Source organism: Phacochoerus africanus, chromosome 3 (genome assembly GCF_016906955.1).
Source record: "Phacochoerus africanus isolate WHEZ1 chromosome 3, ROS_Pafr_v1, whole genome shotgun sequence".
Lineage (NCBI taxonomy): Eukaryota > Metazoa > Chordata > Mammalia > Artiodactyla > Suidae > Phacochoerus > Phacochoerus africanus.
This window is the reverse complement of record NC_062546.1, coordinates 199,417,065-199,429,161: the sequence shown is the minus strand read 5'-3', so window position 1 is coordinate 199,429,161 and position 12,097 is coordinate 199,417,065. Positions and strand designations below refer to the sequence as shown.

Sequence of the window (12,097 nt, the reverse complement as noted above, 5' to 3'; positions counted from 1 at the left end):
TGCTATGCTAAAATTTTTTAACTCTATAATAAAAATACAAATGTACAGTGTGTGTGTGTGTATGACTCCCATTACATCGGGTACCTTTATTCCATGCCGGTCTGCACAGCTGTGCATGACTGTCCTGATAGCAACTGCATCTGAATGTTCTGGTTGGGCTTTTGAGCATAGGTGCTCTTTCAAAACTACCCTAGTGATTACAGCATACAGGTAAAGGTTAACAGTTGTTGTTCAGTTACAGCAGTTCTCTTTGAAAAATGTGGCAAAAAGCTGTTTGTGTGAGTCAAAGAGTATTTGGGGTCATGAATATAGACTGTAGAGTGCCCTCTAACACCGCCCTGAAAAGGTGGTCGGCTTTGCAAAAGCCAACTCAGTCCAACTTGGCCACCTTTAATTAGTCACATGAAGTGTCATGTGCAGAATTTTGAAAGTGGTGCCTAAGGAAGAGCATGAATTTTCTAATCCTTTCTGATCCATGAAAGTTCTGTATAAAGACACATTTTTTTTAATGTCTTTTTACCTACAGTTTTTTGACCAAACAAGGGAAATGGATCACTAGTACGAATGAGATTGACTGGCTCCAAGTTAAAAATTTATGCCAATTAGAATCTGAAGAGGAGCAAGTTAAAATATCAGCAACTCTTAACACAGTGAGTAGACCACCATTTAAGTGTGGTTAGCCATTCTTTAGTGAATAGAATTTCATCTAGATAACTATACCGTAATCATTCAGAAAAGCTGTTTCAGTAGCCTTCTGAATCTTACAAAATCCCTTTTACTTGGAACACTTGATTATTGCTTACTTACCTTTGTTAGCTATTGGCATAGTTCAAGAAAATAGGTACCATTTTTTATCCTCCAAAGCCTTTTAATTAGTTATCTTTTTAATTAGTACATGGAATCTTCTGACTTTGATAAATATGAAATTCTCTCTTCAAGGGTCTTTTCTGTATTTTTTAAATCCCATATATAGAGTCGCTGTCCTGGCTCAGCGGTAACAAACCCAACTAGTATCCATGAGGTTGTGGGTTCGATCCGTGGCTTCGCTCAGTGGGTTAAGGATCCGGCATTGCCGTGAGCTGTGATGTAGGTCAAAAACAAGGCTCAGATCCTGCGTGGCTGTGGCTGTGGTGTAGGCTGGCAGCTACAGCTCCCATTCAACCCCTAGCCTGGAAACTTCCATATGCCGCTGGTGTAGCCCTAAAAAGACAAAAAAAAAATGATATATATGTTTTGGTGTTGTGTTCTTTTGTTTTGGTGTTTTTTTTTTTTAAATTTATCATAAATTACTTAACAGTATACTCTGTGTTCCATATAAAGCCAGTTGCTCTTTTAAGATTTTAAGGTTTTTTTTCATTTTTCCATTTAAAGACTATCGTACTGGTTTCTTTAAACATGATTTAAGGAAGCATCTTCTTGTATTTATGTGGTCTTACTTGATTAAGTTTTTTTCTATAACTATTAAAAATGTTTTCTTTTGTATAAAATTATAATTTCTCAAGGTCCATTAATATTTATTGGCACAGTAGTGGAGACAGAATGAGGTCAGTGCCCCAAAGCTCAGGAGGCCTACCGCCCTGACCGGGGATGGGAGTCAGGTGAAGTCCTCGGTTGCTTCAGGCTCTCTTCCTCTCGGCACAGAGAGGGAAAGTAGAGTCGCTCTCTGATGCCAGCTTTACCCCTAAATTTCCAAGATTCTGTGCCCTAGAAGCAATTAGCCTAAATATTTAAATTTTTTTTAAAAAGAAAAAACAATCTAAAATAATTTAAGTAGAAATTTTAAATCGTGTCCTTGGTTTAGTGGTGTACAGTTTTATATTATTGCTTATTGGCCCTGGATTCATTATTCTTAACATCCACAGATATGATGGCCTGCAGTTCCTTTTGTTTGCTGTCATCAGAAGGGTTGTTTTTTTGTCAACTTTTTGCCCTTCTAGCTAGTATTATGGCTTCAGTTTTTGAAAGTTTTCGGTAGGAGGCCTTTCTGTTTTAGTTGTCTTCAATTTGGTAAAAACTAAGATCCAGATTTTTACCTTTGACTTTGTGGAAGAGAGAAAATTAATTTTGGAGATGGAGAAAGAATTTTTCAAGTAGGCAGAAACTACTAAATTTAAGCTACTTAATAACTCACATAATCTGTATACACACACCCTGAGAGTCTTCGTTTTCCTCTCCTCCCATTGTTTTTAACTTATACACGGTCATTAGTTTATTTCTCTGTTTTAGGTGGTGTTTGATATTCGAACTAAAGCCATAAAGGAATTAAAATTAATGAAGGAACTAGGTAATCACTTACATTTGCTTTTGGTTTTTTTGGTTTAATTGAGTTTTGTTTTCATTTTTAATAGAAAAAATATGGGAGAGTACAAAAAGTAATTTAGGGAGAACTCGCGTATCTACCACCCAGAATGGATAAATGTCAGCATCTTGTCATGTTTGTTTTTGCCTCAAACGTCACAAATACAGTTCAGATCCTCTTATGTTCTCATTCTCCTCCTCAGACCTAGTCTCCCTCCTCCCCACATGCAAGCAGTGTATCGGATTTGGGAGTGTATCTGGTTTGTGTGTTCACATTGAACTGTATATATTATACTTCTGTATATATGTGTTATGCATATTGTATCTTTACACTTAAGTAAATTCTACCATGATGAGTATAACATTCCGCAAACTCACTGCCCACCCAGCATTAGGTTTTCTGTTACCGCTTTGTTGAAATATAATTTACGTGTCATCAAACACCCGTTTTAAGTACAAGTCAGTGATTATTAATGAGTGTGTAGTCATGCAGCCGTGACCACAGCCCAGTTTCAGAACATCTCCATCATTCCCAAAAGATCTCTCATTCCCGTTTGCACACCAAGCCCCTGACAGCCATTCATCTGCTTTCTGTCTGTCTTGCTCTCCTGGATGTTTCATGTAAATGGAACCATGTAACATGCAGGCTTTTGTATCGAGCTTCTTCCACTTAGCATGCGATTTTTGAGTTTCATCCATGATTTAGCATGTTTCGGTAGTTTGTTCCTTTTGATTGCTGAGAAGTGTTCCGTTGTGTGGATGTCGCATTTTGTTCATTACAGTTGATGAACATTTTGTTCATTACAGTTGATGGACATTTGGATTCATTACAGTTGATGGACATTTGGATTGGTTCCACTTTTTGGCTTTTATGAATAATTCTGCTGTAAACATCATGTCCTTGTGTGGACGCGTGTTTTTAACTCTTCTAGGTAGATACACAGCATTAAAAATGGTGGGTTGTATGTCAGAGTTACGTTTAGCTTTGTGGGAAACTGCCATACTGTTTTCCAAAGTGGCTGAATCATTTACCTACCTAGCAGCAGTGTATCAGAGTTGGAGTTTCTGTACATCCTTGCAAGTATTTTAATTGTCTTTTTGACTGTAGCCGTCATAATGAATACGAATTGGTATCTCCTGTGTTTAGTTGCATTTTCCCCAGGGAGTGGTGATGAGCACTGTTGTGCTGATGTCTCTGTGTGTGCCCTAAAGACCCTGTAAAATCTGCTAGAGTTAAAAAGTGAGTTTAACAGGAACTCCAAGTCAGTGTATAAAAACCACCCAAAAAAGGAAAATTAAGCAAACAATTTATAACAGCCTAAACTATCATAAAGCACTTGGGAATAAATTTTAACAAGATCTGTGTAAGACTTGTACAGTGGAAACTAGAAAATAATACCATGAAAAATAAAAGAAGACCCAAATAGATGGAGTGGTGTACCATATTCTTGGATTTGGAGACACAATACAATTAAGAGGGTAATTCCCTCAAAATTGACTTGTACGTTCAGGACATTCTCACTCAAAACTCTAGCAGTATTTTTTTGTTTGTTTTGGTAGACATTGACAAGCTGATTCTTGGAAGTACAAAGAAGCTGAAGTATCCATAGCAATTTTAGAAGAAAACGAAGAATAAAGTTGGAAGAGTTAGACTTACTCTGAAACTGTAGGAATCAAGACTGTGTGTTGGCTTGAGTAGACTCATAGAGCCGTTGTCAGCAGGCCTGCTGCAACCTCTTTCTCCATAGCCAGTGAGCTAAGAAGTGTTTTTTCATTTTCTAAAGGCTCTTTTAAGAAGAAATGTGTAACAGAGACCATGTGTGGTTTTTGAAGCCCAAAGTAGTCAGTTGCCTTTCAACAAAAGCACCAAAGTATTTCCACAGGGGCAGATAGTATTTCAGCACAGTATGCTGGACCAGTTGGCGGTCCACAGATGCAGAAGTGACCCTCCAGCTTTGCTTTACTTACATCATGTTAAAAATGAACTCAGAATGGATCATAGGCTTAAATTTAATACCCAAAACTGTGAAATATCTGGGAGAAAATCTTTGTTGCTTTTACCATAAGGAAGAGGGTTTTTTCTTTTTATTTATTTTTTTCTTTTTAGGGCCACACTGGCGGCACATGGAGTTTCCCAAGCTAGGGGTCGAATCGGAGCTACAGCTGCCGGCCTACACCACAGCCACAGCAACACTCTATCCGAGCCACGTCTGCGACCTACACCACAGCTCACAGCAACGCCGGGTCCTTGACCCACTGGGCAAGGCCAGGGATCAAACCTGCAACCTCATGGTTCCTAGTTGGATTCCTTTCCGCTGCACCTCGACAGGGACTCCAGAAGAGGTTTTTTTAAAAGATAGGACTCAAAAAGTATAAACCATGAAAGAAAAATCAATTGGACTACTGCAAAATTTAAAACTTATTCAAAAGGCATTTGAAAAGGCAAGCCACAAACTGGGAGAAAAAAATTATAAAATGTGTATTTAACAACCGACTTGTATCCAAGATACATGAAAAATACTTAAAATGTTCTTCAGAAGACAACTCAAATTGGGAAGCCACTTTACACTAGATCTACCTCTCAGCACTCAGTGTGCCCAGGGAAGATGCTTGCTATCATTAGCCACCAAACTAAAACCATAATGAGACCTCACTGCACACTCAGTAGAATGATCAATATTTTAAATATGGACAAAACCAAGTGCTGTCAAAGATGGGGAGCAACTGAAACTCCCCTGTATTGCTGGCGGGAGTGTAAAATGATACCCTTTGGTAAAGAGTTAGCGTATTCCCTGTGAATTTAAACATCCGCTTATCAATTCTCCTGGATTTTTAATCCAAGAAAAGTTAAAGCAGATATCCTTACAGAGACTGTAAATACTGTCGGTGAATGTTCATAACCCCAAAACGGAACAATGTAAGTGTCCACAAGCAGGTGAACAGTTTGTGGTGTATCTGAGCAGTGGGATTCCACTCACCAATAAAAGAAGTAAACGGCCACCCCATGGAAAACGAGGACGCCTTTCCAAGACACCATGCCCCACAGAAGAGGCTAGCTGTGAAAGAGTCGTCCTCGAGATTCCGCTTCCAGTATGCAGTTTTTGAAAAAGAAAACCTAAGAGACAGATCAGGCTTAGGGGGTGGGGGAGTGACCACAGAGTGGCACGGGGGAGATTTAGAGGGAATGGGAATAACATCCCAGTTTGCTGGTGGTTACTGAGCATTTATATCAAACTCTTAAAACTGTGTATGTGGAGTTCCCATTGTGGTTCAGCAGGTTAAGAACCTGACTAGTATCCATGAGGATGTGAGTTGGATCCCTGGCCTCACTCATTGGGTTAAGGATCCACGTTGCTGCAAGCTGTGGCATAGGAAACAGATGTGGCTTGTATCTGGCATTGCTGTGGCTGTGGGGTAGGCCGGCAGCTGCAGCTCTGATTCTACCCCCTAGCCTGGGGAACTTTCATATGCCACAGGTGCGGCCCTAAAAAAACAAAACAAAACAAAAAACCTGTGCAATAAAATAGATGTGTTTTATTATAAGTAAGTAACATTTCAGTAAAGTTGGTTCAAAATACCTGGTTTATTAAAATGAGTAGTTCATTAACCTCCTGTGTCACAGATCTTCCTCCCAGCTACTCCCTCCAAACCGTTCTGTCCATGGCAAGTGACTGTCTTAAACGGATGAGATCAGGTCATGTCACCTCTGCTGAAACCACTGCAGTGCTCTTTGCACTTTGTAGCCTACTGCCCACTTCATCTGACCTCTCCCTGAGCAGCCTTGTCACCGTCCACTCATCTGCTTCTTCACAGCACACCTCCCAAGCTGACTTTCTGGAGTTGCTGGTGTACACACAGGCTCTCCTTCCCCCCAGGACTTCTCAGTTCTGTGGGCTCTTGGAATTCTTGCCTCTGCTGACTTTAGTCATTCATCTGGCCTCAGCTCAAGTGTTACAACTCCCATCGTCCCTTGCTCCACAGTCTCCCTTCATCTTTCTGTTTCACTCTGACCCCCTGTACCTTCCTCTGTAGCACTTGGGCTGTAACTGTGTTTCGTGTGAGAAATGTCCACCTGCCCCACTAGATGTTCCTCTTTGAGGGCAGAGCCCATGCCTTTCACTTACTACAATATTTTCAGTGGCTGGCACATTGAGCATACATGGCATGTGTTGGATGAAAGTGAAAAAAAAATTTTTAAACAGTGTTTTAAATGCATCTTTTAAATTGGAGAACTCTTTGCATGAGCTGTTTCAGTTGTGTTGAGGAGTTTATATTAGAATTTTATGTTTGCTTCATGTTGCTGTACATATAAGGGCTAGAACTCAAGAATCTTAAAGAGAGTCTGCTCTGCTTGAGTAAAGTAAGAACTTCTAAGGACCGTGCCATTCTTACCCTCTCAGAAGGCTCCAGCCCTCGAATTCTCCCACTTCATATCCAACTTGCTAAGAATTCTGTTTGGAATAAAAACCTGGTGTGCTTTTCCCACAAAGTGGGAATTTTCGCATCCTCAAAAACAGGGCACACTGACCCTAATCCTTATAATAACTAAGCATAAGAATCACCCAGCTTCCTTTAAACCTGGGCAGTCTCTGCGCAGTCCTGATACGCATGCCCTTCAGTGACTGCCCATCATCAGTTACCCAGGAGCATGGTTCATGTATCACCACCGTCGGATATTAACTGAATAGTTAACATGAAAGTACAAAGTTTGCTCCTAGCTCTTTAGTCTACAGATCACTGTGAGGTAAGGTGTACATCATGAGCAATGACCAATTCACCTTTAAAATGTGTCAGTAATCGGTCAGTTCCTATCTGCTGTTAATTTCACCACAGAGACAGCAAAGTGTGTAATTTATTGCCTCCTTTTCTCCCCTGGGTAAACCCAGGTGACGTTTGGTAAGAGTGGGTAATCGAATTGGCCAGCAGTGGGGAAGGTCCAGGAGAGAAACCTAAGTACGTGGAGCCATAGAAGCAGCAGCTTGCGTGAGAATGCGGGTCCTGCTGTCATTTGACTCCAGATGTGCAGCCAGGGGGACCTTGTGAACGTGAACTCTCAGAAGTGGCCAGAGTGTGGAGATAGCCCAGAGGAGTTGATGCCACAAAAAGAAAGTCACCTTAAAGAAGCTCTTGGAGGTATTTCATGAAATTGAAATACAAGATAAAAGCGCTGGAAGCTGATGGAAACTTAGAAAGAGTATCAGCAGGGATGGAAAAGCTGCTCACCCTGTACTGCAGCTGTAGGAGAAGATGGCAGAAGCCCTCTGCCTTTTACAAAGAAACAGGACGTTTTAATTCTCAGTGTCTGTAGTGTTTTAAGTTACAGTGTAAATATTTTTACTGTTTTTTTCATTTCACTGTACATGTATAACTGACAGTTTTTAATGTCTAGACAAAATGTTTAAAGGTCACAGTATAATCACACGATTTCTTTGCAGTTTCAGCTTGCACAGGCATTCTTACAGTCCTGTGCTGCTCTGCAAAGGGATGGCTGCCTGTTTGCAGTTGTTGTTGCTGTCTGGGGGAGGTTGATTTTTAGCTTCCTGCTAATTATATTAGCACAGCAGGGCGTCTCTCTTTGGTTCTTTTTGGTGCACTAACCAGCATCTTTTCATTTGTAGCTGAAAACAGCTGTTTGAGGCCTATTGATAGAAACGGGAAGCTTCTTTGTCCAGGTAAATCTTTTTGGTGGCCTTGAAAAGCTGACGCACATTCATGCCGTCTCTCTTTCTCAACACCTTACTTTAATAGTGGCTTCCAATACCTAATATCCTTGAGTTAAGTTTTACAAACTGGTTTATGGGACAAATCCATCCAGGTGTCTTCCTTGTGGATTACAGAAAATCTCAACCAAAAATTCAAAACACTTCTATTTTTTAAAGTAGAACGCTTGATAATAGTCATGGTTTTGATCTAGTTAAATCTTTTTAGATTTAGTTTCAAAGCTTTTTATTAGTTTTGCTAATTTTAGTGTGATACCAGTTATCGCAGCAACCAGAGCCTTGGTTCTTACCTCTGTAATACTTCTTATCACTGCACTTTGTCTAATTATTGATGGTGGTCACCATAGCAGCTTTAAACTTGGAAGATGCTAGTTCATCATTCGTGAATCGATTCAGAGTATTACGTAATTCACGCAGAGCTCTTGATTTTTTTTTCTTAAGTCTGAATCTGGAACATTCATAGCTGCCTCTTATTTCTTAGCATTGCTGTGCAGATAACAAGAATAATATGTTCTAGAGTGAGGAAATCTAAAATAAAACTTAACGATGATGTATGTAAGCCTTTTACATGGAGTGCAGCTCGATGTTTTTTCTTTCTTAACATTCTTGATTTTCAGCGAGGCTGATTTTAGTATATGGCCCAGAAAGGTAGGAATTAATAACATTTACCATGCTCTTAAAACTCTTTATAGTGCCAGACAGTTACACTTTGAAGGAAGCAGAATTGAAGCCGGGGAGTTTATTGGGCCTCTGTCCTGGAAAAGCACCGACGTCTTCTCAGGTAACAGGAGGTCACCTGACAGACCAGCCACCCTTCCCACGATCAGAAGTTCCTAATTGTGTAATTCATTCCTTAACTACTGCAGTAATACTGTTTTTCTTAAAAGTTTTCTTTTTCTTAAATGATACCTTTTATTTTAGGAATGCATCTATATAGTTCTCTGTATTTAAATTAAAAGTATGTCAAAGAATATTCATAAAGTTACTTTTATGTGAAAATTTTGTGGTTAAGACGGATCTTTAAAGTGGTCATAGTTTCAGCCAACGTTTTTCATAAATTCTAGAATGTACCTTTTTCTCCCACATTTAAACTTCTGAGAGATTAAGATGCATCTTACAGTCAGTGGCATCCTGCAGTTGTAGCTAGAGCTGTTTTTTTTTCATTCTCAGTGATACATAAAATAATAAGGAACAACCAGCAGTGTTTTAGATTTAATGAGATTTTGTATACTGATTTTGAACTTAATTACTCCCTGAAATAATATAATAGTCTCTCGGCAGCTTTATCAGTATTCATTTTATGTTTAAAATATAGTCAGGTTGACCTTTGCCAGGAGCCCAATCTCTTCCATAAACTGTTATTAGAGTCCACAAGGCACAGTGATACCCTTTCTGTAGAACTCCATATATAGCACACAGGATTCATAGCAGGACCCACGTGGCTCCTGGATCCACTTCATGAGTTTCCCAACCACCTCCCCTTTAACCTGTTCTTCCCCAAACTCTAGCAAATCATAGCACTGGGCAGGCTCATAGGAGGAAAACATGACAAGTGAGGTTGGGTTAGAACGGAAAAATAGGGTTCTGAGGACCTGAATTGACAGAGGTCAGATTTACATTTTTACTGTGGATTCCTGGGAATTAAAGTATCTGAGACTCCTGGACAGACAATAAAATCAGAAACTAATGACTCCAAAAACACAGTTAATGCCCACAGTGTATAGCAATTGCCAGATTCTTTAAGGAATGACTGAAAAAGAGATGGAGGCCATAGAATAAATCGTATGTGTGAGAGACATGAGGAGTAGAAACATCGGTAATAAAGTGGCTTACATTTCTTGGTAGTCCAGATTATCGTTTAAATTGTAACACCAAAATACCCAATGTAGACTTTTTTTTACATAATTTGAAATTTTTATTGAAGTTTTGCAACATTTGGCTTTTCTTTTTCTTTTTTTTGGAAATAGTGTATTTATAGAATTTTGAAATTTAAATTATTTGCATTTATACCTCTGTCTTGATCTTAGCTATTCCTGTTTTTTGCTGTCGGGAGTGATGTTCAGCCTGGGACAGAGATGGAGATCATAGTGGAAGAAACAGTATCTGTAAGAGGTGTAAGTAATTTTACATTGTGCCGGGCGGGGCCCTTGGGGGTTTGGTATGGGGAGCAGGTAACCTGTGTTAGGATTTTGAGGTCCCAAGACTAGGGTTTTGGACATAATATCTTTTAAAGATTTCTGTGTACTCACCTACAGGCATAGTTTGGGGTGTTTGAAAATTGGTGAACCAGCTGCAATTTAAAAAATAGGATTTTTTTTTTTTTCTTTTCTGATGACCGGTAATGTTTATTGTAGAAATTTGGGATATGTAAGAATGGATTAAAAGAAAAAATTAAGACCCCCTAATTATCCCTTACCCAACTAATATTAACATTTTGGAATATTTCCTTCTGGTGTTTTTACTTTATATATACAAACGCAATCTCGTATGCACAGGTATGATAGTGTGTATGTGTGTGTGTGTGATAAAGCCAAGATCATGTTGGCGTCACTGAGAAGGGGGACGTTCCGTATTGAAAGATGGGGAGACAGATCACATCAGTGTGGTAAATAAAGCCTGTCTGCCTGAATTTGAATGAGAAAAACCAGAATGAACTGGATATATTTTTTCTTTAAAAAATATTTGTCCCCTGAAATGGCATAGAGAAACACCAATCAACCTGGTGGTAGCAAGCACCCCAGCACTCAGATTGTGGCCTTTAACTACCACTTCCTGGGAGGAACTAGGGTTTCTTGGAGTAACAGCTGGTTCTGTATCTAGGTCAGCAAAGTGTAAGATGAGCCTGGACAGAAAGCAGTGAGGCCAGCAGAGACTTCTGAGAACACAGGAGACTCAGGGCCAAGCTGAAGAGGCTCCCACCGGTCAAAGATAGAGAGTTGGAACCTCGGTGGGAATAATAATGAAAATGGATTGGTACATACACATCAAATCCATGAGATCATAATGGTCCTAAAAAATACGATATTCATAGCTTACCAAGAGTGTATGCTAGGGAATCCTAAAAGAATCATGCATTTATCCTCTTTTTCTTTTCAGACTGTAGCTCCCATTAACCAAATAGGTGATGAGAAGATTTTTTTAATAATAGACATGTTCCAGCTTATAAAATGAAGAAAGAATTGTAGACCATCACAGTTTTTTCAACTCCCAGTGAATCGTGGATCTAAGTAATGATCCTAGAAACCTTCTTACAACCCCAAAGAGCAATGCCCGGACACCAGTGGTTCAAAATAATACCTGTGCTCTTCCTGCCAAAACAAAAATTTTTAAAGAAAGCTGGACCTGAGTCCAATCAAGCCTGTAGATCTGAGTAGCAGTTTATAAGTGCAGAGAATAGCGGGATGTGTTAAATGCACCGCAGGCCTGCAGTCGGCCCACTCCTCTTCAAGAAGTCGGTTGCTGGGAGTTTCCTGGAAGCTTAGCAGTTAAGGGTCCAGTGTTGTCACTGCTGTGGCATGGGTTTGATCCCTGGCCTGGGAACTTCCACCTGCCACAGGCATGGCCAAAAAAAAAGAAGTTACAGTACGAGGCAGCCTATAGATTATAAGGGGACTTAAGAGAAATAGCCAGTAGGTGCAATATATAGAATTTACATGACTGTAGTACCAGTTGAAGAGAAGGTAGGGAAATTTGAACACTGACAGGATATTTGCTATTTAGGAATTCTTCATTTTTTTAGATGTCATAACTATTTAAGAGTTAGTTTTTTAAAAGAACCTTAATATTTTAGAGATAAGTACTAATATTAATGAATGGAATTCAGAAATCATACCTGATGTTTGCCTCAGAAGAATCTGGGGAGCAAGACAGGGGAAGTGGGTGGGGTACTGACAGTCAGGATTGGCCACGGCAGTAATTGAGACTGCGTGATGGATGCTTGACAGTTCATTTTACCATCATCTGCACGTGTTTGAAATTTTCCATGACCGGAGTTCCCTTGGGGCTCAGTGGTAATGAATCTGACTGGTATCCATTAGGACGCAGGTTCAATCCCTGGTCTCATTCAGTGGGTTAGGAAT

The 12,097-nt window shown here is 39.7% G+C and overlaps 1 protein-coding gene across 14 annotated transcripts in view; it reads left to right on the top strand.

Moving 5' to 3' along the window:
- The window catches only part of USP40 (ubiquitin specific peptidase 40), an 81,320-nt gene that overhangs the window by 44,248 nt on the left and 24,975 nt on the right, over positions 1–12,097 (top strand). For 12 of the 14 annotated variants that reach the window (XM_047773820.1, XM_047773804.1, XM_047773814.1 and 9 more), the window contains 5 exons: positions 527–650; positions 2,227–2,284; positions 7,917–7,970; positions 8,711–8,799; positions 10,046–10,132. In XM_047773820.1, coding sequence (XP_047629776.1) covers positions 527–650; positions 2,227–2,284; positions 7,917–7,970; positions 8,711–8,799; positions 10,046–10,132 — 412 coding nt within the window. Of the gene's footprint in view, positions 1–526; positions 651–2,226; positions 2,285–5,792; positions 7,432–7,916; positions 7,971–8,710; positions 8,800–10,045; positions 10,133–12,097 lie in introns of those variants that run through there. The other 2 variants (XM_047773815.1, XM_047773816.1) reach the window with 2 other exon arrangements.